Source organism: Pseudophryne corroboree, chromosome 7, assembly GCF_028390025.1.
Source record: "Pseudophryne corroboree isolate aPseCor3 chromosome 7, aPseCor3.hap2, whole genome shotgun sequence".
Classification (NCBI taxonomy): Eukaryota; Metazoa; Chordata; class Amphibia; order Anura; family Myobatrachidae; genus Pseudophryne; species Pseudophryne corroboree.
In genome coordinates this window covers 244,716,277-244,743,970 of record NC_086450.1, presented here as the reverse complement: position 1 = coordinate 244,743,970, position 27,694 = coordinate 244,716,277, and the positions used below count along the sequence as shown (strand labels likewise).

Genomic DNA, 27,694 nt, shown 5'->3' with positions numbered 1-27,694 from the left:
AGGAGAGAGAAGTGAGTCAAACAGGGAGGATAGGGATGAGGTGTCAATAGTCTCAATGTTACGCTTTGTGATAGTAGCCTTAGGAGGGAGAGATGGGGAAGCAGAGATAGATAAGTTGAAAGAGAGCAGGTGTTGGTCAGAGAGGGGAAAAGGGGAATTGGAGAAATCAGAAATATCGCAGCGGTGAGTGAAAACCAGATCCAGTGAGCTCACGTTCACATTGGAGGGTGAGGTGGTCCACTGGGAGAGACCTAAGTGAAGAGGTGAGGTTAAGGAGTCTAGAGGCAGGGGATTTTGTGGGGTTATCGATAGGGATGTTGAACTCATCTAGGATAATGGAGAGAATATCAGAAGAGTGGAAGTGAGGTAGCCAGGAAGCAAAGTTGTCGAGGAATTTGGAGGAAATGCCAGATGGACAGTAAATGACAGCAACTCGAAGATTAGTAGGTTGGTAGAGGCGTATCGCATGGACCTCAAATGTAGAGAATGTATGTAATGGTTCTGGAGGTATAAGTTGGTATGTGTAGCTAGAGGGTAAAAGGATCCCAACACCACCACCATGGTGACCCCCGACTCGGGTTGTGTGTGAGAATGTTAGGCCCCCAGCAGAGAGAGCAGCAGGAGAAGTGGTGTCATAGGGAGTAATCCAGGTTTCTGTAATGGCCAGGAGATGCAGGTAGTTGGAAATGAAGAGGTAATGAGTGGGGCCCAGTTTGCTGCAAACAGATCTGGCATTCCAGAGGGCACAGGATAGGGGGTAGGAGTTTGTGGGAGAGATGTGAATGAGATTATCAGGATTGCTGTAGCGTTGAGGTAAGATTAATTTGGAAGGAAGGGATATAGAAGGTGTAATGATGGAGCTGGGTACTTGGCTAGGAAGGGAGACTGCAGGAGTGAGGCAGTGAGGGAGTGTAGTATGATAGTGGTGGAGGAGAAATGATGTGACAGGCAGAGGAGGGAGAGAGCAGGGTTGAGTGTTGGGGGTAGAGAGCCTGTGAAGGGGCAGAAGTAAATTGTAATGGTGAAACAGAAGAGGAGGGGAAGGGAGGCAGAGGGGGGATGGGAGACAGAGGAGAGGAGAGAGGATGAGATTTAGGAGACTGGGAAAGAAGGATAGATGTGGTAGCAGGGGACAGAATAAAGGATTAGGAAGACAAGTATTAATGGGGGATGTTGCCAGCCTGGCCATAGTGTGGAAGGGGTAAAATGAGAATAGGAGGAGGAGTGGTGGCTGAATGAGAGAGCAGTGAAATTGCAGAAAAATATGATTAGAAGGAATTTAAAATGTGGTTAATGTCTACAGCAGGCCTGGCCAACCTGTGGCTCTCCAGATGTTGTGAAACTACACATCCCAGCATGCCTTGCCACAGTTTTAGCATTCCCTAATAGCAAAACTGTGGCAAAGCATGATGGGACTTGTAGTTTTACAACAGCTGGAGAGCCACAGGTTGGCCAGGTCTGGTCTACAGGTTAACAGTAAGGCAAATGTTTTGCTGATGTTAGATGGAAAATTACAGTGTAAGCAAACAACAAGTCAGTGTTCCTTCATTAACTATGCTTCTCAGTGAAACATTTGTTTTCCAGGTATTTGCAGGGTCCCAGTAAAAGTTGCATTGCAGTTGTTTTTTGCAGATAGTGAATGTATAGTTTCTAGAGTCAGTGAGGTTTGGAGAATACTAGAAGTGAACATATATTTGTAGATGCAGTCCAAGTGTTGTTGGCTCGTGAAGGTTTTTTTGCATTTGTTTGTTGTTTCATTTCAGTTTCCATCCAGTTTAAACTCATTAAGCAGCATGTTGGGAACATCTTTCTCGAACCTATTTTTATTATATATCGAATAAAAGCTACATTTTATTGAAATTAGAAGTCAAGAGTGGCCCCAGACAAGAATCTTCTTTATTTCTCCCAGCAGTTGTAATCAGGCTCGGGGGACAAAGGGGGCACCAGTACTAGGCCCCGAGTGTCAGAGGGCCCCAAGGTTCTGAGTGCACTTATACTAAACACGGCTGCGGCATTAAAAACAGTCAGATCACGCTGACCTCTCACCGTGACGCAACACAGCACAGGTTGAAAGTAGGCAAAAAAACATAATTTGTAAGGCACCCCCCCCCCCCCCCTTCCCCCTCTAGCATCCTCTTGTCGCCTGGTCTGGTCCCCATACTGCATATGTGTGACGTCATTACGCTAACTGTCCAGATGCCCACCCTTCTGTGATCTTTCCTTCCCTCCTGTGGTGTATGTGTGTGTGGGGGAGTGATATATATATATATATATATATATATATATACAGTATATATATATATATATATATAATGCTTATATGCAGTGCTAGAAGTGGAAATGTTAGAATGTGGGGATATGGAAAAGTGAACGTTTCCTGCGCTCCGGAAAAGAGGGTGTGGTCACTCAAAAGGGGGCGTGACCTTAAGTATGGTGTACCATACCATATACCCTGTATACACATTATGCACCGTAATAGTAGGACCCCTTATACTATCTAGTACTGGTGCCCCTTACACATTATGTCATACTGAATGAGCCAAATTTCCCACGAAATGAGTCAAAATTCAGATTACGCCACACAGAATGAGTCAAAATTCAGATTGCGCCACACAGAATAAGCCAAAATTCAGATTACGCCACATAGTATGATCCAAAATTCACAATATGCCACACAGTATGATCTAAAATTCACATTATGTCACACAGTATCAGTCAAAATTCATATTACCCCCAACAGTATGATTCAAAATTCACAATATGCCACACAGTATGATCCAAAATTCACATTATCCCATACAGTATGAGACAAAATTCACATTATGCCACACAGTATGAGACAAAATTCAGGGACAGGGAGAGTGACAGCAGCGACATAGGGACAGGGAGAGTGACAGCAGGGACAAAGGGACAGGGAGAGGGACAGCAGGGACATAGGGACAGGGAGAGTGACCTCAGGGACGCAGGGACAGAGACCGTGACAGCAGGGACAGGAAGAGTGACAGAGGGACAGGGAGAGTGACAGCAGGGACAGAGAGAGTGACAAAGGGACAGAAAGAGGAACATAGGGAAGCAGGGTAACCGTACCTAATGCACAGCGGAGGGGGCTGTGGTCGGCGGCGGTGCAGAGGCTGTAGTCGGCGGTGTTGAGGAAGAGAAGGCCGTGGGTGGCGGCGGTGCAGAGGAGAAGGTCCTGGGCAGCGGCAGTGAGGAGGAGGGCGGAGGCGGTGAGGAGGAGAAGGCCCTGGGCAGCGATGGTGCGGAGAAGGGTGGCGGCGGTGAGGAGGAGAAGGCCCAGCGCAACAGCAGCGTGGCTCTGGTGAGGTCCGCCATTTGAAATCTGCCACGAAGCGGCAGCCAATCAGGAACGGCTGCTTCTGATTGGTTGCTGGTTCCAGAGCTCCAATTAGTGCTTATACAGCGTGGAATTGGAAATGCGTCGGTGGGGGTCTTCAGTGCTCGAAGTGTCGGTATGCCATACTGGTGTATGCCAGCCCACTTCGAGCATGGTATAGGTATGTATGTGTGTTTGTGTGTGTGTGTGTGTGTGTGTGTGTGTGTGTGTGTATATATATATATATATATATATATATATATATATAGTCCACCTGTGTAGAGCACACCACTCAGCAGCCATCCACATAGAGACCAGCACACCTCATGAAAGTATCAAAAGATTCTTTAACACAAAAATTATTCAAAAGATTCCGTGCAAGAGCAACCAGTGAAACATTTCCATCCAAACGCAGATATGCTTAAAAACATGTTACTTATCGTGTCAGCTTGCAGAGGCATTGTTTTCCTTTTAAGCCTATATATATATATATATATATATATCCCTAACAATTATAGGCAGCGTAGTCCACCACATTAAAGTCTCTGGCTGGGGTCAAGGAGAGAAAGGGCCCCAAGATTTCTGTTGCCGGCCCTGGTTGTAATATGTACTTCTGACTCGGGAGCACCACCAACCCACATACATCTGGGGTATTATCCACAGAGGTGACCCTAATAAATTACATAGGTAGTTGGTTAAGTAAATAAACAGCACCATTTTTATTTTCTCCCTGTACCTCCTTCCGGGCTCACCATACCCAGGCTGAATTTAGGGGAGGGACCTTGGGGATTATTCAGAGATGAACGCAGATCGCTGCATATGCAGTCAGATCTGTGTTCATCTCTGCACGTGCTGGGGGCTGCCCAGCATGTGTGAGTCCTCCCCCCAATGCGTCTGCAATTAGATTGTGGAGGCATCGGATCTAAGGTTGACCCCTGGCATCGGTCAGCGGGCATTTTTTTTTTCAGACCAGCTGCGTGTGGCATTATGCAGCCACCCCAAAAACATCCCAGCCCACCCCCATTTTCCTGGCACCGCTCTCGCAACGCCATAACTCCGCCCCTGCAATGGCCTCGCCTATCAATTACATTGTGGCGATGCGGCCACTGCGAGCGACTGCGCAGCTGCGTCCAGGTCTGAATTGTGCCCCTAGTGCGGAGCCGTATCCCCTTTTCCCAGATTTTTTCAATTTATATAAAAGATGGGAAGTACAAACACAATGAGGAGATAAGTAGTATACTTTATAACGCATTTCCCCCGTCTGTAATTTCTTTCTTAGAGCTTGATACTGTAGGAAAAAGGCTATAATGCTCCATTCTCCTAAAACAGACAGCAGCAGTTTTCTCAGATGTCCTGTTCAAGACCTTACCATCCCATTGTTTTCTTCATACGATTATCCTTTGTGTGAAAGTACAGTTTTGTTGCTGTAGAAATTACAAGTAAACCTGATGCACTTAATGCATAAACATCACCATCTGTGGACATTTAATATGTTATATGTATATTCCTTTTTTTTTTAATTTCTAATTGAGTCGTTTAATTTTAATGAAGTCAACACCACCCCATTACCCTTTTACAAAGTCTCAGCCGACACTTTGCCTCGATTGTTACTCTCTGCTATACGTACACTACTTCTCAATTCTGATTTTAGAAAGCTGCATTTAGTTTTGAAACTCTTCCAAAATAAAGAAATCAGATTAGTTACTCATTCAATCAATCAATCAATCAATCAATCAGCTGTCAGGCTGGAGATTTTCTTTGGAAACGACCCGGTTATATCTTAAGCAATTCCACTTAGTTCAAGACAATATTTTTCTTCTGGAAGCCCAGGCCTTTTTCATGTTTCAAACAAATGCATTTATCATTGTCAAATGGCCCAAATGTTTTATTTAACCTAATATTGTCTTGGGTCCTTTAATAAGACCACTATTTCTCCAAAATCCTCTCACCAGCTGGTAATTGGCCTGCATTTTCATTTGTAGCAATGTTTGCCAGTGCTTTCATTAAAATGTTTTATACTTGCAGACAAACTATACAGTGCACATACATTGTAATCAGCAGCGGCTCCTATTAACCAAACGTATGGGGGCCGCCACTACCCCCGTGCCCAGAGAGGAGAGTCGACAGCTCCGGGTCTTGGCACCTGCACAATGGATTCGGCAGGTGCCAGGACTGACCAGTGTCGGACTGGGTCATGAAGGGCCCACTGGTGGGAATGTAGTGGTAGGGGCCCATGTTGAGGGGGTGTGGACACTTACCACAGAGGCTTGGCTAACCATTGGCGAGTTCATGGTCTGGGCCCCTTGACAAATATACACAGTAATTACTGCTAGTGCATGGATGATAATGTACTAGATCAATAACAGCAATGCACAGCAGAAAATACACCATAGTTCTGTGCAGTATACTTTAACATAATCAGGGCCGTTTCTAGACAATGTGGCTCCCAGTGCGAGATTTCAAAATGCGCCCCCCCCCCCCCCCCATTGCTCTAAAAAAAAAAAAAGTGTGCCCCCCCCCCCCCCATATAGCCATAAAAAGAAAAAGCATGCGCGCGCTCCCGACAAGGGTGTGTGGCCTGATTAAAATGGGCGTGGTCTCATTAAAGTGGGCATGGCCTCATCTGATATCATCACACCCACCACAGTGGGGAAAAAAATAAAAATAAAAAAGTCCCCTTTTTACACATTACAGCAGGCAAGTGTCCCCATATTACACAGCGCGGCAGGCAGGTGTCCCCATTTTACACAGCGCGGCAGGCAGGTGTCCCCATTTTACACAGCACGGAAGGCTGGTATCCCCATTTTACACAGTACGCAGGCAGGTATCCCCATTTTACACAGTACGCAGGCAGGTGCCCCCATTTTACACAGTACGCAGGCAGGTATCCCCATTTTACAAAGTGCAGCAGGCAGGTATCCCCATTTTACACAGCACGGCAGGCAGATATCCCCATTTTACACAGCACGGCAGGCAGATATCCCCATTTTACACAGTACGCAGGCAGGTGCCCCCATATTACACAGTACGCAGGCAGGTGCCCCCATATTACACAGTGTGGCAGGCAGGTGCCCCCATATTACACAGTGTGGCAGGCACGTGCCCCCATATTACACAGTACGCAGGCAGGTGCCCCCATATTACACAGTGTGGCAGGCAGGTGCCCCCATATTACACAGTACGCAGGCAGGTGCCCCCATATTACACAGTGTGGCAGGCAGGTGCCCCCATATTACACAGTACGCAGGCAGGTGCCCCCATATTACACAGTACGCAGGCAGATGCCCCCATATTACACAGTACGCAGGCAGGTGCCCCCATATTACACAGTACGCAGGCAGGTACCCCCATATTACACAGTGTGGCAGGCAGGTATCCCCATAGGCAGGTGCCCCCATATTACACAGTGTGGCAGGCAGGTATCCCCATAGGCAGGTGCCCCCATATTACACAGTGTGGCAGGCAGGTATCCCCATAGGCAGGTGCCCCCATATTACACAGTGTGGCAGGCAGGTATCCCCATAGGCAGGTGCCCCCATTTTACACAGTGCGGCAGCGGCAGGCAGGTTTCAAGCTGAGGAGAAGGAAGGGGGAGAGAGGGGGGAGAGAGAGAGAGTACTTACGTCTTCCCGCTCTTCGGTCCCGCCGCCTCACGTCCCTCGCGCCGGCCGCCTCCTCCTTCTTCTTGCTTCTCCTTCTCGCCTCTCCCGAGCGCTCCTGCTCGGGGGGCGGGGCTTTGCGGAATGACGCGTTTGCGTCGTGACGTCACGACGCAACGCGGCATTCCGCGAAACTCCGCCCCCCGAGCAGGAGCGCTCGGGAGAGGCGAGAAGGAGTAACATAGTGCCGCGGCGGGCGCCCCGTGCGGTTGCACGGCTCGCCCGCCCCTAGAAACGGCACTGTGTATACTGTATAATTAGTGCACAGTCTGGAACATGATCCCTAGAGGTTGAGGTAGGTAGTCCCCACCCCACCCTTCCAGGCAATGGGGCCCACCGGGGGTTTCCCGTGAGCCCCTGTGGGCCAGTCCAACCCTGGGACTGATGCATCCGCAGACTGTGCGACTACACATGCGCAAACCCACGGCTTCTATGGACTGCATCGACTGCAACCCATAGAAGCTGGATTGGGCTGTGTGCAAGGCTAAGAGTGGCTTCCTACCAGAAGTATTCCATTGATTACAATTTCCTTAACCCTGTTGTAATAGGCTGTATTATAATCATGCCCTCAGGACACTACAGTATTAGTCATTTAATAATGAATGAAATAACTTCAGAAGCACTTTGTACCTTACTTGTTTAGTGGACCCTCTGAAAAAAATGATGACATGCTGTATGTTCAAAGCTTCATATGGTCAGCTAAGATTTGTTAAAGAGACCTATCCGATGATATTTCTCTAGCAATGATCATATCTCTACAAAACAGAACTACTCTGGTGCCGTTTCCTGCACAGTAGAGCTGTGTAGAGGAATCTATTATTATATTATATAATATAGAATTTATATTAATATCTGGGCTGCCAATTATTTAAAAATTAATCTTAAATAATACTATTATATTTATATTTTCAATAATTATTAATATAGGTATGTTTGGAAAGCATTCATTTTGGAAAGCTTTCGTGATCCCGGTTGTCAAGATACCGACGCCGGAATCCCGACGCCCGGTGAAATACCGGCGGTCGGAATCCCCACTCGGGTGGTCGACCACGCCACCACCCAGTCGCCACCGGGCCCGAAGCGCGACAGCCGCCAATATTCCGGCTGTCGGGATCCTGGCGTAGAACTCCTGACAGCCGGGATATCATACTGAATCCGTATTTCTCTAACGTCCTAGTGGATGCTGGGGACTCCGTAAGGACCATGGGAATAGACGGGCTCCGCAGGAGACAGGGCACTTTAAGAAAGAATTTGGATACTGGTGTGCTCTGGCTCCTCCCTCTATGTCCCTCCTCCAGACCTCAGTTAGAATCTGTGCCCGGACGAGCTGGGTGCTACTTAGTGAGCTCTCCTGAGCTTGCTAGAAGAAAGTATTTTGTTAGGTTTTTTTATTTTCAGAGAGATCTGCTGGCAACAGACTCTCTGCAGCGTGGGACTGAGGGGAGAGAAGCAGCCCTACTCACTGAAGATAGGTCCTGCTTCTTAGGCTACTGGACACCATTAGCTCCAGAGGGATCGTACACAGGATCTCACCCTTTGTCGTCCGATCCCGGTGCCGCGCCGCCGTCCCCCTCGCAGAGCCGGAAGACAGAAGCCGGTGACAGAAGCAAGAAGACTTCAAAATCGGCGGCAGAAGACTCCAGTCTTCAAACTGAGGTAGCGCACAGCACTGCAGCTGTGCGCCATTGCTCCCACATTAAACCCACATACTCCGGTCACTGTAGGGTGCAGGGCGCAGGGGGGGGCGCCCTGGGCAGCAATTAGGAACCTCTTGGCAAAAAGTGAGCATATATACAGTTGGGCACTGTATATATGCATGAGCCCCCGCCATTATTTTACTCAATAATGCGGGACAGAAGCCCGCCGCTGAGGGGGCGGGGCTTCTTCCTCAGCACTCACCAGCGCCATTTTCTCTCCACAGCTCCGCTGAGAGGAAGCTCCCCAGGCTCTCCCCTGCAGAAACACGGTAGAAGAGGGTAAAAAGAGAGGGGGGGGGCACATAAATTAGGCGCCAAAGCTTTATATACAGCAGCTACTGGGTTAACACTAAGTTACTGTGTGATTCCTGGGACACATAGCGCTGAGGTGTGTGCTGGCATACTCTCTCTCTGTCTCTCCAAAGGGCCTTTTGGGGGAACTGTCTTCAAAAAGAGCATCCCCTGTATGTGTGTGGTGTGTCGACATGTTTGACGAGGAAGGCTATGTGGAAGCAGAGCGGGAGCAAATGAATGTGGGGTCGTCGCCGACGGCGCCGACACCTGATTGGATGGATATGTGGAAGGTTTTAAATGATAATGTTAATTCCTTGCATAAAAGGTTGGATAAAGTTGAAACCTTAGGACAGTCGGGGTCGCAGCCCATGCCTGATCCTATGTCGCAAAGGCCGTCAGGGTCTCAGAAGCACCCACTATCCCAAATTGTTGACACAGATACCGACACGGAGTCTGACTCCAGTGTCGACTATGATGATGCAAAGTTACAGCCTAAATTGGCTAAAGCTATACGTTATATGATTATAGCAATGAAGCAGGTGTTGCACATCACAGAGGAAACCCCAGTCCCTGACAAGAGGGTTCATATGTATGGGGAAAAGAGGCAGGAGGTGACCTTTCTCCCTTCACATGAGCTAAATGAGTTATGTGAAAAGGCTTGGGAATCTCCAGATAAAAAAACTGCAGATTTCCAAACGGATGCTTATGGCGTATCCTTTCCCGCCAACGGACAGGTAACGCTGGGAATCCTCCCCTAGGGTGGACAAAGCTCTAACACGCTTATCCAAGAGGGTAGCCCTGCCGTCACAGGATACGGCCACCCTAAAAGATGCTGCGGATAGAAAGCAAGAGGGTACCCTGAAGTCCATTTACACACATTCAGGTACCTTACTAAGGCCGGCAATTGCGTCGGCCTGGGTGTGTAGTGCTGTAGCAGCATGGACAGATACCTTATCTGAGGATCTGGATACCTTAGACAAGGATACTATATTAATGACCCTGGGGCATATAAAAGACGCCGTCCTGTATATGAGAGATGCTCAAAGAGACATTAGCCTACTGGGCTCTAGAATAAATGCAATGTCGATTTCTGCCAGAAGGGTCCTGTGGACTCGGCAATGGACAGGCGATGCCGACTCAAAAAGGCACATGGAGGTTTTACCTTACAAGGGTGAGGAATTGTTTGGGGAGGGTCTCTCGGACCTGGTCTCCACAGCTACTGCTGGAAAGTCAAATTTTTTGCCTTATGTTCCCTCACAACCTAAGAAAGCACCGTATTACCAAATGCAGTCCTTTCGTTCACAAAAAGGCAAGAAAGTCCGAAGTGCGTCCTTTCTTGCCAGAGGCAAGGGTAGAGGAAAGAAGCTGCACAACACAGCTAGTTCCCAGGAACAGAAGTCCTCCCCGGCTTCTACTAAATCCACCGCATGACGCTGCGGCTCCACAGGCGGAGCTAGGCCCGGTGGGGGCGCGTCTCCGAAATTTCAGCCACAAGTGAGTTCACTCCCAGGTGGATCCCTGGGTAATAGAGTTTGTGTCTCAGGGATACAAGCTGGAATTCGAAGAGATGCCCCCTCACCAATACCTCAAATCGGCCCTGCCAGCTTCCCCATTAGAGAGGGAAATTGTGTTATCTGCAATTCACAAATTGTATCTTCAGCAGGTGGTGGTCAAGGTTCCCCTCCTTCAACAAGGAAAGGGTTATTATTCGACCATGTTTGTGGTTCCGAAACCGGACGGTTCGGTCAGACCCATATTGAATTTAAAATCCCTGAACATATACCTGAAAAGGTTCAAGTTCAAGATGGAATCGCTCAGAGCGGTCATCGCAAGCCTGGAAGGGGGGGATTTTATGGTGTCTCTGGACATAAAGGATGCATACCTTCATGTCCCCATTTATCCACCTCATCAGGCGTACCTCAGATTTGTGGTACAGGATTGTCATTACCAATTCCAGACGTTGCCGTTTGGTCTCTCCACGGCACCGAGAGTATTTACCAAGGTAATGGCGGAAATGATGGTGCTCCTGCGAAAGCAAGGGGTCACAATTATCCCATACTTAGACGATCTCCTCATAAAGGCGAGGTCCAGAGAGCAGTTGATGATTAGCGTAGCATGCTCTCGGGAAGTGTTACAACAGCACGGCTGGATTCTAAATATTCCAAAGTCGCAGCTGATTCCTACGACGCGTCTGCCCTTCCTGGGCATGATTCTGGACACAGACCAGAAGAAGGATTTTCTCCCGACGGAGAAGGCTCAGGAACTCATGACACTGGTCAGAGACCTCTTAAAACCAAAACAGGTGTCGGTGCATCACTGCACGCGAATTCTGGGAAAGATGGTGGCATCATACGAGGCCATTCCCTTCGGCAGGTTCCATGCGAGGACTTTTCAATGGGATCTGTTGGACAAGTGGTCCGGATCACATCTACAGATGCATCGGCTGATCACCCTATCCCCCAGGGCCAGGGTGTCTCTTCTGTGGTGGCTGCAGAGTGCTCACCTTCTCGAGGACCGCAGATTCGGCATTCAGGACTGGGTCCTGGTGACCACGGATGCAAGCCTCCGAGGGTGGGGGGCAGTCACACAGGGAAGAAATTTCCATGGTCTGTGGTCAAGTCAGGAGACTTGCCTTCACATCAATATCCTGGAACTAAGGGCCATATACAACGCCCTAAGTCAAGCGGAGACCCTGCTTCGTGACCAATCGGTGCTGATTCAGTCAGACAACATCACCGCAGTGGCTCATGTAAACCGCCAAGGCGGCACAAGGAGCAGGGTGGCGATGGCGGTAGCCACCAGAATTCTTCGCTGGGCGGAGAATCACGTAAGAGCACTGTCAGCAGTGTTCATTTCGGGAGTGGACAACTGGGAAGCAGACTTCCTCAGCAGGCACGACCTCCACCCGGGAGAGTGGGGACTTCATCAAGAAGTCTTCGCGCAGATTGCAGGTCGGTGGGAACTGCCACAGGTGGACATGATGGCATCCCGCCTCAACAAAAAGCTACAGAGGTATTGCGCCAGGTCAAGAGACCCTCTGGCGATAGCTGCAGACGCACTAGTGACACCGTGGGTGTGCCAGTTGGTTTATGTATTTCCTCCTCTTCCTCTCATACCCAAGGTGCTGAGAATCATAAGAAAAAGAAGAGTGAGAACAATACTCATTGTTCAGGATTGGCCAAGAAGGACTTGGTATCCAGAGCTACAAGAAGTGCTCACAGAGGACCCATGGCCTCTGCCTCTAAGACAGGACCTGTTGCAACAGGGGCCCTGTCTGTTCCAAGACTTACCGCAGCTGCGTTTGACGGCATGGCGGTTGAACGCCGGATCCTAGCAGAAAAAGGCATTCCGGATTAGGTTATTCCTACGCTGATAAAGGCTAGGAAGGACGTGACGGCTAAACACTATCACCGTATATGGCGAAAATATGGCGAAAAAATGCCCCTACAGAGGAATTCCAGCTGGGCCGGTTCCTTCACTTCCTACAGTCTGGAGTGACTTTGGGCCTAAAATTGGGTTCCATTAAGGTCCAGATTTCGTCCCTATCCATTTTCTTTCAAAAAGAACTGGCTTCTCTTCCTGAAGTCCAGACGTTTGTAAAGGGAGTGCTGCATATTCAGCCTCCTTTTGTGCCTCCAGTGGCACCTTGGGATCTTAACGTGGTGTTGAGTTTCCTGAAGTCACACTGGTTTGAGCCACTCAAAACCGTGGAGTTAAAATTTCTCACGTGGAAGGTGGTCATGCTATTAGCCTTGGCTTCAGCTAGGCGTGTGTCAGAATTAGCGGCTTTGTCACATAAAATCCCCTATCTGGTTTTCCATATGGACAGGGCAGAATTGCGGACCCGTCCACAATTTCTGCCAAAAGTGGTGTCATCCTTTCATATGAACCAACCTATTGTGGTGCCTGTGGCTACTCGTGACTTGGAGGATTCCGAGTTACTAGATGTGGTCAGGGCTTTGAAGGTTTTTGTAGCCAGAACGGCTAGAGTCATGAGAACTGAGTCGCTGTTTATCCTGTATGCAGCCAACAAGCTGGGTGCTCCTGCTTCAAAGCAAACTATTGCTCGCTGGATCTGTAACACGATTCAGCAGGCTCATTCTGCGGCTGGCTTGCCGCCTCCAAAATCAGTAAAAGCCCATTCCACAAGAAAGGTGGGCTCTTCTTGGGCGGCTGCCTGAGGGGTCTCGGCATTACAGCTTTGCCGAGCGGCTACTTGGTCAGGTTCGAACACTTTTGCAAATTTTTACAAGTTTGATACCCTGGCTTAGGAGGACCTTGTGTTTGCTCATTCGGTGCTGCAGAGTCATCCGCACTCTCCCGCCCGTTTGGGAGCTTTGGTATAATCCCCATGGTCCTTACGGAGTCCCCAGCATCCACTAGGACGTTAGAGAAAATAAGATTTTAAACCTACCGGTAAATCTTCTGCAATACTTGTATATAGTTATTGCTTAAATAAGGGTTATGTTTGGTTGCATCAGGGTTGATCTGATGCTCCGTTGTTGTTCATACTGTTAACTGGGTAAGTTTATCACAAGTTATACGGTGTGATTGGTGTGACTGGTATGAGTCTTGCCCTGGATTCCAAAATCCTTTCCCTGTACTGTCAGCTCTTCCAGGCACAGATTCTAACTGAGGTCTGGAGGAGGGACATAGAGGGAGGAGCCAGAGCACACCAGTATCCAAATTCTTTCTTAAAGTGCCCTGTCTCCTGCGGAGCCCGTCTATTCCCATGGTCCTTACGGAGTCCCCAGCATCCACTACGGACTACGAGAAATAGATTTATCGGTAAGTAAAATCTTATTATTTCACTTAATATATGTTTATCATATATATCTGCAAATATATTATGTCAGGCTTACAAACTAAGTGGCTGAAACATATATGCAGTTATCATACAGATGTAGCCACACTCATCTATGCCGTGATGCGCTTGCATGTGCGCAGGCATCGCAGCATAGTGCGAACGCGTCACTGTGCGACTCATCACAGTGGGTGTTGGATCCATAGGCTAACATAGTGTGCACGTGCGTACGCACCCACATGCGGACGCAGCGGGGCACACTTGCCACACCATTGCTGCATGCATCGCGGCAGCATCGAGCATGGCTACGTCTGTACATAGAAATTCTGAAATTATGGTTCCAAAGTAAGTCCAGACGTGGATATACGGCTCTTATTACACATTAGACCACACCGGAATGCCCATGATACATTATGCCACGCACCATAATAATCATTACACATTATGCCCCTCAGTAAGACATCTAATTACTTTTAAAGTACCTCAAGATATAAGAATTCGGGAACTGAAAGATTTTTTATATACAATATGTCATTAAAAAACCAATAAATGGCCCTCATTCCGAGTCGTTCGCTCGGTAATTTTCTTCGCATCGCAGCGTTTTTCTGCTTAGTACGCATGCGCAATGTTCGCACTGCGACTGCGCCAAGTAATTTTGCTATGAAGATAGTTTTTTTACTCACGGCTTTTTCTTCGCTCCGGCGAACGTAATGTGATTGACAGGAAATGGGTGTTACTGGGCGGAAACACGGCGTTTTATGGGCGTGTGGATGAAAACGCTACCGTTTCCGGAAAAAACGCAGGAGTGGCTGGAGAAACGGAGGAGTGTCTGGGCGAACGCTGGGTGTGTTTGTGACGTCAAACCAGGAACGACAAGCACTGAACTGATCGCAGATGCCGAGTAAGTCTGAAGCTACTCTGAAACTGCTAAGTAGTTTGTAATCGCAATATTGCGAATACATCGTTCGCAATTTTAAGAAGCTAAGATTCACTCCCAGTAGGCGGCGGCTTAGCGTGTGTAACTCTGCTAAAATCGCCTTGCGAGCGAACAACTCGGAATGAGGGCCAATGTCTCTACATTAGTAGTGCTAATTCTAAGCTGCTCCCATCTAACCTAGCAGTCACAAATAAGATTTTACTCACCGGTAAATCTATTTCTCGTAGTCCGTAGTGGATGCTGGGAACTCCGTAAGGACCATGGGGAATAGCGGGCTCCGAAGGAGGCTGGGCACTCTAGAAAGATTTATGACTACCTGGTGTGCACTGGCTCCTCCCACTATGACCCTCCTCCAAGCCTCAGTTAGGACACTGTGCCCGGAAGAGCTGACATAATAAGGAAGGATTTTGACTCATACCAGCCACACCAATCACACCGTATAACTCGTGATACTATACCCAGTTAACAGTATGAATATAACTGAGCCTCTCAACAGATGGCTCAACAATAACCCTTTAGTTAGGCAATAACTATATACAAGTATTGCAGACAATCCGCACTTGGGATGGGCGCCCAGCATCCACTACGGACTACGAGAAATAGATTTACCGGTGAGTAAAATCTTATTTTCTCTGACGTCCTAGTGGATGCTGGGAACTCCGTAAGGACCATGGGGATTATACCAAAGCTCCCAAACGGGCGGGAGAGTGCGGATGACTCTGCAGCACCGAATGAGAGAACTCCAGGTCCTCCTCAGCCAGGGTATCAATTTTGTAGAATTTTGCAAACGTGTTTGCCCCTGACCAAGTAACAGCTCAGCAAAGTTGTAAAGCCGATACCCCTCGGGCAGCCGCCCAAGATGAGCCCACCTTCCCTGTGGAATGGGCTTTCACTGATTTAAGATGCGGCAGTCCAGCCGCAGAATGCGCCTGCTGAATCGTGTCACAGATCCAGCGAGCGATAGTCTGCTTAGAAGCAGGAGCACCCAGCCTGTTGGGTGCATACAGGATAAATAGCGAGTCAATTTTCCTGACTCTAGCCGTCCTGGAAACATAATTTTTCAAGGCCCTGACTACGTCCAGTAACTTGGAATCCTCCAAGTCCCTAGTAGCCGCAGGCACCACAATAGGTTGGTTCAAGTGAAAAGCTGATACCACCTTAGGGAGAAACTGGGGACGAGTCCTCAATTCTGCCCTATCCATATGGAAAATCAGATAAGGACTTTTATATGACAAAGCCGCCAATTCTGATACACGCCTGGCGGAAACCAAGGCCAATAACATGACCACTTGCAACGTGAGATATTTTAGATCCACGGTTTTTAGTGGTTCAAACCAATGTGATTTTAAGAAACTCAACTCCACGTTGACATCCCAAGGTGCCACTGGAGGCACAACCGGGGGCTGAATATGCAGCACTCCTTTTACAATGTCTGAACTTCAGGTACTGAAGCTAATGCTTTCTGGAAGAAAATCGACAGAGCCGAGATCTGTATCTTAATGGAGCCTAATTTTAGGCCCATAGACACTCCTGATTGTAGGAAATGCAGAAATCGACCTAGTTGAAATTCCTCTGTTGGGGCCTTTTTTGGCCTCACACCAAGCAACATATTTCCGCCATATGCGGTGATAATGTTTTGCAGTTACATCTTTCCTGGCTTGAATCAGCGTAGGAATGACTTCCTCCGGAATGCCCTTTTCCTTTAGGATCCGGCGTTCAACCGCCATGCCATCAAAACGTAGCCGCGGTAAGTCTTGGAACAGACAGGGCCCCTGCTGCAGCAGGTCCTGTCTGAGCGGCAGAGGCCATGGGTCCTCTGATATATTTTCTTGAAGTTCTGGGTACCAGGCTCTTCTTGGCCAATCCGGAACCACAAGTATCGTTCTTACTCCTCGCCTTCTTATTATTCTCAGTACCTTTGGTATGAGAGGCAGAGGGGGGAACACATAAAACGACTGGTACACCCACGGTGTTACCAGAGCGTCCACAGCTATCGCCTGAAGGTCCCTTGACCTGGCGCAATATCTTTTATAGCTTTTTGTTGAGGTGGGACGCCTTCATGTCCACCTGTGGCCTTTCCCAATGGTGTACAATCCTTTGGAAGACTTCTGGATGAAGTCCCCACACTCTCGGGTGGAAGTCATGTCTGCTGAGAAGATCTGCTTCCCAGTTGTCCACTCCGGGAATGAACACTGCTGACAGTGCTAACACATGATTTTCCGCCCATCGGAGAATCCTTGTGGCTTCTGCCATCGCCATCCTGCTTCTTGTGCCGCCCTGTTGGTTTACATGGACGACTGCCGTGATGTTGCCTGATTGGATCAGGACCGGCTGGTTTTGAAGCAGAGGCCTTGCCTGACTCAGGGCATTGTAAATGGCCCTCTGTTCCAGAATATTTATGTAGGGAAGTCACCTGACTTGACCAAAGTCCCTGGAAGTTTCTTCCCTGTGTGACTGCCCCCCAGCCTCAAAGGCTGGCATCCATGGTCACTAGGACCTAGTCCTGTATGTCGAACCTGCGGCCCTCTTGAAGATGGGCACTCTGCAGCCACTACAGTAGAGATACCCTGGTCCTTGGAGACAGGGTTATCAGCCTAATGCATCTGAAGATGCGACCCGGACCACTTGTCTAACAGGTCCCCCTGAAAAGTTCTTGCATGGAACCTGCCGAATGGGATTGCTTCGTAGGAAGCTAACATTTTTCCCAGGACTCGCGTGCAATGATGCACCGATAACTGTTTTGGCTTCAGGAGGTCTCTGACTAGAGATGACAGCTCCTTGGCTTTCTCCACCGGGAGAAACACTTATTTCTGGTCTGTGTCCAGAACCATCCCCAGGAACAGTAGACGTGTCGTAGGAACCAGCTGTGACTCTGGACTGTTTAGAATCCAACCGTGCTGTTGTAGCACTTTCCAAAATAGTGCTACCCCGACTAGCAACTGCTCCTTGGACCTCGCCCTTATAAGGAGATTGTCCAAGTATGGGATAATTAAAACTCCCCTTTTTCGAAGGAGTATCATCATTCCGGCCATTACCTTGGTAACACCCTCGGTGCCATGTACAGTCCAAACGGCAGAGTCTGGACTTGGTAATGGTAATCCTGTACCACAAATCTGAGGTACTCCTGACGAGGATAGTAAATAGGGACATGCAGGTAAGCATCCTTGATGTCCCGGGATACCATGTAATCCCCCTCGTCCAGGCTTGCAATAACCGCCCTGAGCGATTCCGTCTTGAACTTGAATTTTTTATGCATGTGTTCAAGGATTTTAAATATAAAGAAGGGTCACACCGAACCATGCGGTTTCGGTACCCCAAACCGTGTGGAATAGTAACCCCGTCCTTGTTGAAGTAGGGGCACCTTAAGTATTACCTGCTGGGAATACAGCTTATTAATTGCCTCTAGCACAGCCTCCCTGCCTGAGGGAGTTGTCGGCAAGGCATATTTGAGGAAACGACGGGGGGGAAGACATCTCGAATTCCAGCTTGTACCCCTGAAATACTACTTGAATGAAACAGGGATCCACCTGTGAGCGAGCCCACTGATCGCTGAAATTTTTGAGACGGCCCCCCACCGTACCTGGCTACACCTGTGGAGCCCCCGCGTCATGCTGTGGACTCAGAGGAAGCGAGAGAAGAATTATGATTCTGGGAACAGGCTGACTGGTGCAGCTTTTTCCCTCTTCCCTTGTCTTTGTACAGAAAGGAAGCGCCTTTGACCCGCTTGCTTTTCTGAAGCCGAAAGGACTGTACCTGATAATACAGTGCTTTCTTAGTCTGTGAGGAAAACTGAGGTAAAAATATTTCTTCCCAGCTGTTGCTGCGGATACGAGGTCCCAGAGACCATCCCCAAATAATTCCTCACCCTTATAAGGCAGAATCTCTATGCGCCTTTTAAGGTCAGCATCACCTGTCCAGTGACAGGTCTCCAATACCCTCCTGACAGAATGGACATTACATTCATTTTGGATGCCAGCCGGCAAAATATCCCTCTGTGCATCCCTCATATATAAGACGACGTCTTTAATATGTTCTCATGTTAGCAAACTAGTACGTTTGACAGGGTCACCGACCACGCTGCAGCAGCACGCTCTGCAGGTTTCAGTCTAGTACCTGAGTGTGTAAATACAGACTTCAGGATAGCCTCCTGCTTTTTATCAACAGGTACCTTCAAAGTGGCCGTTCCTAAAACGGCAGTGCCACCTATTTTGACAACCGTGTGAGCGCCTAATCCACCCTAGGGGATATCTCCCAGCGTAACTTATCCTCTGGCGGGAAAGGGTACGCCATCAGTAACTTTTTAGAAATTACCAGTTTCTTATCAGGGGGAACCCACGCTTTTCACACACTTCATTCATTCATCTGATGGGGGAACAAAACACTGCCTGCTTTTTCTCCCCAAACATAAAAAACCCATTTTTAGAGGTTAATGTCAGAAATGTGTAACACATTTTTTTTTTTTTTTTATTGCCGGGATCAAGTCACGGATGTTCCTAGTGGATTGTGTATATGTCTCAACCTTGTCGACACTGGAGTCAGACTCCGTGTCGACATCTGTGTCTGCCATCTGAATGAGCGGGCGTTTTTGAGCCCCTGATGGCCTTTGAGACGCCTGGGCAGGCCACGGACTGAGAAGCCGGCTGTCCCACAGCTGTTACGTCATCCACCCTTTTATGTAAGGAGTTGACACTGTCGGTTAATACCTTTTACCTAACCATCCACTCTGGTGTCGGCCCCACAGGGGGCGACATCACATTTATCGGCATCTGCTCCGTCACTATATAAGCCTCCTCCTCAAACATGTCGACACAGCTGTACCGACACACCGCACACACACAGGGAATGCTCTGACTGAGGACAGGACCCACAAAGCCCTTTGGGGAGACAGAGAGAGAGTATGCCAGCACACACCAGAGCGCCATATAATGAGGGGATTAACACTATAACTGAGTGAATTTTCCCCCATAGCTGCTTGTATATACAATATTGCGCCTAAATTTAGTGCCCCCCCTCTCTTTTTTACCCTTTGAGCCTGAAAACTACAGGGGAGAGCCTGGGGAGCTTTCTTCCAGTTGCACTGTGAAGAGAAAATGGCGCCAGTGTGTCTGAGGGAGATAGCTCCGCCCCTTTTCCGCGGCCTATTCTCCCGCTTTTTTCTGGATTCTGGCAGGGGTATTTACCACATATATAGCCTCTGGGGCTATATATTGTGGTATTTTTGCCAGCCAAGGTGTTTTTATTGCTGCTCAGGGCGCCCCCCCCAAGCGCCCTGCACCCTCAGTGACCGGAGTGTGAAGTGTGTATGAGGAGCAATGGCGCACAGCTGCAGTGCTGTGCGCTACCTTGGTGAAGACTGATGTCTTCTGCCGCCGTTTTTCCGGACCTCTTCTTGCTTCTGGCTCTGTAAGGGGGACGGCGGCGCGGCTCCGGGACCGAACACCAAGGACTGGGCCTGCGGTCGATCCCTCTGGAGCTAATGGTGTCCAGTAGCCTAAGAAGCCCAATCCGGCTGCAAGCAGGCGAGTTCGCTTCTTCTCCCCTTAGTCCCTCGCTGCAGTGAGCCTGTTGCCAGCAGGTCTCACTGAAAATAAAAAAACTAAATCTATACTTTCTTTCTAAGGGCTCAGGAGAGCCCCTAGTGTGTATCCAACCTCGGCCGGGCACAAGATCTAACTGAGGCTTGGAGGAGGGTCATAGTGGGAGGAGCCAGTGCACACCAGGTAGTCATAAATCTTTCTAGAGTGCCCAGCCTCCTTCGGAGCCCGCTATTCCCCATGGTCCTTACGGAGTTCCCAGCATCCACTAGGACGTCAGAGAAAAGATATTTAGCATAAAAGAGAGTAATAAAAATTACTCAGAGAGCACTTAACAATTTATTAATTTGCACAAAAGTTTAAAACAGAAACATATATCACAATAAAATCAGTAATATTCCATAGGGCATAATCTCACTATCCACATGTATATTTAATATTGTTGATATGGTTTGTCCTGAATCAGTGTCAGGGATATGGATTAAATTAGTAGTTTAATGCAATGAGCAGTTCTTTTGCCAGTGGTATGCTACCACCTCCCGCTCTTATAGATATATTTCTCACCGTCTGACAGCTGCGCCGGCTGAGAAGTTAGCTTTCTTATCTCCAGGCTGGTTTGTTAAAGGTAAGTATCATAGCGTTTTCTACCTCAACAGCCCAGAGAGAGAGAGAGAGAGAGTATAGTTGATCACCGTATTTGTCCTGCGTGTTATTGTTAAAGCCGGAATTCAAGCAAGAATGAAGCTGTCAGGCGTCCTTGACGTTATCACAGTCTCGGAGCGGGAGGGAGGCCGCGGCTGCTACTTGTCTCCGTCCTCTGTGTCAGCCAGGTAACTGGAAGCATATACAGCATAACTGGTGTGGTTGCCGTTAATCCTTGACGAGTTTCTCTGCTGTTAAGGATGTGGCAGTTTCTTCAGAAGGAAAGGAACAGTGATCCATTGTCCAGGTGAGCTCTTATTTAAAGATGATAATGTCCAATGTCTTTGTCAGTTAATAGTGAGAGTTTTCACCTGGAAGGTAAAATCAAAGCAACTACCTGATGTAGAGTGATTTAATAGTAGTAAGATAGATAGTATTTCCATTCATTACTTAATATTATCCTAACTTATTCATAAGGCATCATTGAGGAACAATTGGTGAATCATAGTTTCATTACATTATTGTAATAAAACAATAAACAATCAAAATATTATTTGTTTTTATATATCCACATTGGGGGTCATTCCGAGTTGTTCGCACGCAAGCTGCTTTTAGCAGCTTTACACACGCTAAGCCGCGCCTACTGGGAGTGAATCTTAGCTTCTTAAAATTGCGAACGAAAGATTCTCTAAATTGCGACCACACACCTCTTAGCAGTTTCTGAGTAGCTCCAGACGTACTCGGCATCTGCGATCAGTTCAGTGCTTGTCGTTCCTGGTTTGACGTCACAAACACACCCAGCGTTCGCCCAGACACTCCTCCGTTTCTCCAGCCACTCCTGCGTTTTTCCCAGAAACTGTAGCGTTTTTTCGCACACACCCATAAAACGGCCTGTTTCCGCCCAGAAACACCCACTTCCTGTCAATCACACTCCGATCACCAGAACGAAGAAAAAACCTCGTAATGCCGTGAGTAAAATTCCTAACTGCATAGCAAATTTACTTGACGCAGTCGCACTGCGGACATTGCGCATGCGCATTAGCGACTAATCGCTCCGTTGCGAGAAAAAAATACCGAGCGAACAACTCGGAATGACCCCCATAATACGTTAACATTAAGTTCCAACTCACTCAAATAGGTAGAGGCTATATAGCCAAGTTGGCTAAAGTGTTCATCATTTGATTCGGAGACATGGGTTCAATCCTAATCTCTGCCAAGATGTTTTTAATATATCTTATTTTACTTATTGAATTTCTAGTGTCCTCCTAAGAGGGAATATATAGTAGAACATGATATAAAAAGAGACAGTGATAGATATATATATACACCGACATGGCGGTCCCAACCAACAATGTGTCAATCAATATAACCCAGGTCCGTCTCTCCAGAAATCAAACATTCACGACAGGAATAGGGACAATGTATATAGTTTGACACAGAGGACGGAGACGAGTAGCAGCCGCAGCCTCCCTCCCGCTCCGAGACTCTGATAACATCAAGGACGCCTGACAGCTTCATTCTTGCTTTAATCCCGGCTTCACCATTAACACACAGGACATATACGGTGAGCAGCTATACCCTCTCTCTGGGCTGTTGAGGTAGAAAACGCTATAATACTTATCTTTAACCAACCAGCCTGACTGGAGATAAGAAATCTAAAGTGGAGGAGTGCTATGGATGGGTGGATGGAGTCAATTGCGGACTTCTCCTAAGGTCTGGCAGCAGCAGCCAGCAGGGGTCAAGCTATCCAGATTGCGAAGGCGAGCTACCCGCCGCTCAGAGTGACAGTTTAGTGACCGCTGTTGTAGGGCATACGAAGGGTGACCAGTTGACACGATCTACCAGGGTCTAATTATTTAATTTCTGTGTATCAGACATACAGTATATACAGTACATATAAACTTGATTATATACAGTAAAGCCCATAGACTTCAAATGGGCTTAGTGGACGGGTACCCTCCCTTCTCTCTCACATCTACACTCTAGGAACCATTATCAATGCCAACAGCCAGAATCTCAGCTTACAGGAGCTATTCCAACTCGTAGATGTCTACGACACCTATAGATTGGAAATAGAACCTGTGGCAAGTGCAGTGAGCCACCAAGCCCGCAGCCTGGTGAGCGCAGCAAGCCCAACGGGGGAATCTTTGCACTCGCCCCACTGCCGGCATACTGACGGCCGGGATGCCGTTGTCTGTTGAGTGGCCGGTAGCTCGCCCGCCGTTGTCGGTTGTCACTCTGAGTGGCGGGTAGCTCGCCTTCGCAACCTGGGTAGCTTGACCCGGGATGCCATTGTCGGTTGTTTTTTCAGATTAAGGAATAGAAAAAATATGAAACATAATACTGAGTACCACAGAATGTACAATTTATTTCTTCTTTACAGTATAATTTTCCATACATCCATGTTTTTTATGAAATACACTTCTTGCTGCATGTTTGTAGTGAGACGATTCTTTGTTTATTTTGTATTATGCAGGACCATGTTCAGCTTCTGAATAAAGACCGATACAAGATGTACGACAAGTCTGGGGTGCATTTCTTGGAAATTCGGGGAGTGTCTGAAGGGGACGCTGGAATTTATACCTGTTCAGTGGTAAACAACTGTGGGAAAAGTTCTGTGTCCACCGAGCTTGTTGTCCAAGGTAAGTACGATCCGCCAGTGAGTTAAAATCACTCACTGTAGTTGTCATAAAGACACCTTCAAATGAGCAGTGCCAACAAATGTTTAGAAAAAGAAACCTTATCAGAACGGTGTCCCTATGAAAGTAATAGCAGCCATCATAAGATCAATACAGTGGAGCTAATTCAGACCTGATCGTAGATGTGCTAAATTTAGCACATCTACGATCAGCTACACTGACATGCGGGGGGGCGCCCAGCACAGGGCTAGTCTGCCTCGCATGTCAGTCCCTGCCCCGTCGCACAAGTACAAAAGCATCGCACAGCGGCGATGCTTTTGTACTTCAGGAGTAGCTCCCAGCCAGCGCAGCTCCTGCGCACTGGCAGGGAGCTACTCGTCGCTGCCCTGGGACGTCACGCAGCCACCGTGGCCCATCCCGCCAATGGTCCAGGCATGCCTGCGTTGCCGGGACCATGCCCCAAAAATGGCGCCTAAACGCCGCCAGCCCGCACCCTCCTGCCCAGCGATTGCCTCTGCCTGTCAATCAGGCAGAGGCGATCGCAGGGCTACGACAACCGTCAGCTGACTGCCATGCGCCGACACACTGCGGCACCGGTGAATGTGCAGTTCAGACCTGATCGCTGCTGTGCCAAAACGCACGGCACCGATCAGTTCTGAATCAGCCCCAGTGTTCAGTCTATAATTACTTTATTATTCTAGAAATATTATTTATATTTGCACAGCTGTAAAAATAGCGTATGACTGTTTAAATAATAAGAATTTACTCACCGGTAATTCTATTTCTCGTAGTCCGTAGTGGATGCTGGGACTCCGTAAGGACCATGGGGAATAGCGGCTCCGCAGGAGACTGGGCACAACTAAAAGAAAGCTTTAGACTACCTGGTGTGCACTGGCTCCTCCCACTATGACCCTCCTCCAGACTTCAGTTAGGATACTGTGCCCGGAAGAGCTGACACAATAAGGAAGGATTTTGAATCCCGGGTAAGACTCATACCAGCCACACCAATCACACCGTATAACTCGTGATACAATACCCAGTTAACAGTATGATAACAACTGAGCCTCTCAACAGATGGCTCAACAATAACCCTTTAGTTAGACAATAACTATATACAAGTATTGCAGACAATCCGCACTTGGGATGGGCGCCCAGCATCCACTACGGACTACGAGAAATAGAATTACCGGTGAGTAAATTCTTATTTTCTCTGACGTCCTAAGTGGATGCTGGGACTCCGTAAGGACCATGGGGATTATACCAAAGCTCCCAAACGGGCGGGAGAGTGCGGATGACTCTGCAGCACCGAATGGGCAAACTCTAGGTCCTCCTCAGCCAGGGTGTCAAACTTGTAAAATTTAGCAAACGTGTTTGACCCCGACCAAGTAGCTGCTCGGCAAAGTTGAAGAGCCGAGACCCCTCGGGCAGCCGCCCAAGAAGAGCCCACCTTCCTCGTGGAATGGGCTTTTACCGATTTAGGATGCGGCAGTCCAGCCGCAGAATGTGCAAGCTGAATCGTACTACAGATCCAGCGAGCAATAGTCTGCTTTGAAGCAGGTGCACCCAACTTGTGGGGCGCATACAGGATAAATAGCGAGTCAGTCTTTCTGACTCCAGCTGTCCTGGAAACATACATTTTCAGGGCCCTGACTACGTCCAACAACTTGGAAGCCTCCAAGTCTTTAGTAGCCGCAGGCACCACGATAGGCTGGTTCAGATGAAAGGCTGATACCACCTTAGGGAGAAATTGGGGACGAGTCCTCAATTCTGCCCTATCCATATGGAAAATCAGATAAGGGCTTTTACATGACAAAGCCGCCAATTCTGATACACACCTGGCCGAAGCCAAGGCCAACAACATGACCACTTTCCACGTGAGATACTTCAATTCCACGGTTTTAAGTGGCTCAAACCAATGTGACTTTAGGAAATCCAACACCACGTTGAGATCCCAAGGTGCCACTGGAGGCACAAAAGGGGGCTGAATATGCAGCACTCCCTTAACAAAAGTCTGAACTTCAGGTAGTGAAGCCAGTTCTCTCTGGAAGAAAATCGATAGAGCCGAAATCTGGACCTTAATGGAACCCAATTTTAGGCCCATAGTCACCCCTGACTGTAAGAAGTGCAGGAAACGGCCCAGCTGAAATTCCTCCGTTGGGGCCTTCCTGGCCTCACACCACGCAACATATTTTCGCCATATGCGGTGATAATGGTTTGCGGTTACTTCCTTCCTAGCTTTAATCAGCGTAGGAATGACTTCCTCCGGAATACCCTTTTCCTTCAGGATCCGGTGTTCAACCGCCATGCCGTCAAACGCAGCCGCGGTAAGTCTTGGAACAGACAGGGCCCCTGCTGCAGCAGGTCCTGTCTGAGCGGCAGAGGCCATGGGTCCTCTGAGATCATTTCTTGAAGTTCCGGGTACCAAGCTCTTCTTGGCCAATCCGGAACAATGAGTATAGTTCTTACTCCTCTTCTCCTTATTATCCTCAGTACCTTTGGTATGAGAGGAAGAGGAGGGAACACATAAACCGACCGGTACACCCACGGTGTCACTAGAGCGTCCACAGCTATCGCCTGCGGGTCTCTTGACCTGGCGCAATATCTTTCTAGCTTTTTGTTTAGGCGGGACGCCATTATGTCCACCTGTGGCCTTTCCCAACGGTTTACAATCAGTTGGAAGACTTCTGGATGAAGTCCCCACTCTCCCGGATGGAGGTTGTGCCTGCTGAGGAAGTCTGCTTCCCAGTTGTCCACTCCCGGAATGAACACTGCTGACAGTGCTAACACGTGATTTTCCGCCCATCGGAGAATCATTGTGGCTTCTGCCATCGCCGTCCTGCTTCTCGTGCCGCCCTGTCGGTTTACATGGGCGACTGCCGTGATGTTGTCTGACTGGATCAGTACCGGCTGGTTTTGAAGCAGGGGTTTTGCCTGACTTAGGGCATTGTAAATGGCCCTCAGTTCCAGAATATTTATGTGTAGGGAAGTCTCCTGACTTGACCATAGTCCTTGGAAGTTTCTTCCCTGTGTGACTGCCCCCCAGCCTCGAAGGCTGGTATCCGTGGTCACCAGGACCCAGTCCTGTATGCCGAATCTGCGGCCCTCCTGAAGATGAGCACTTTGCAGCCACCACAGCAGAGACACCCTGGTCCTTGGAGACAGGGTTATCAGCGGATGCATCTGAAGATGCGATCCGGACCACTTGTCCAACAGGTCCCACTGAAAGGTTCTTGCATGGAACCTGCCGAATGGAATTGCTTCGTAGGAAGCTACCATCTTTCCCAGGATCCGCGTGCAGTGATGCACCGACACCTGTTTTGGTTTTAGGAGGCCTCTGACTAGAGATGACAACTCCTTGGCCTTCTCCTCCGGGAGAAACACTTTTTTCTGTTCTGTGTCCAGAACCATCCCCAGGAACAGTAGACGTGTCGTAGGGACCAGCTGTGACTTTAGAATATTTAGAATCCAGCCGTGCTGTTGTAGCACCTCCCGAGATAGTGCTACCCCGACTAACAACTGCTCCCTGGACCTTGCCTTTATCAGGAGATCGTCCAAGTACGGGATAATTAAAACTCCCTTCTTTCGAAGGAGTATCATCATTTCGGCCATTACCTTGGTAAAGACCCTCGGAGCCGTGGATAGACCGAACGGCAACGTGTGTAATTGGTAATGACAATCCTGTACCACAAATCTGAGGTACTCCTGGTGAGGATGGTAAATGGGGACATGCAGGTAAGCATCCTTGATGTCCAGTGATACCATGTAATCCCCCTCGTCCAGGCTTGCAATAACCGCCCTGAGCGATTCCATCTTGAACTTGAATTTTTTTATATATGTGTTCAAGGATTTCAAATTTAAAATGGGTCTCACCGAACCGTCCGGTTTCGGTACCACAAACATTGTGGAATAGTAACCCCGTCCTTGTTGAAGTAGGGGCACCTTTACTATCACCTGCTGGGAATACAGCTTGTGAATTGCCTCTATCACTGCCTCCCTGCCTGAGGGAGTTGTTGGCAAGGCAGATTTGAGGAAACGGCGGGGGGGAGACGTCTCGAATTCCAGCTTGTACCCCTGAGATACTACTTGAAAGATCCAGGGATCCACCCGTGAGCGAGCCCACTGATCGCTCAAATTTTTGAGACGGGCCCCCACCG

At 48.5% G+C, this 27,694-nt stretch overlaps 1 protein-coding gene across 3 annotated transcripts in view; it reads left to right on the top strand.

Moving 5' to 3' along the window:
- MYLK (myosin light chain kinase) overlaps positions 1–27,694 on the top strand; it is a 1,073,187-nt gene that overhangs the window by 308,816 nt on the left and 736,677 nt on the right. For all 3 annotated transcript variants that reach the window (XM_063934067.1, XM_063934064.1, XM_063934063.1), the window contains one exon: positions 23,378–23,543. In XM_063934067.1, coding sequence (XP_063790137.1) covers positions 23,378–23,543 — 166 coding nt within the window. The remainder of the gene's footprint in view (positions 1–23,377; positions 23,544–27,694) is intronic.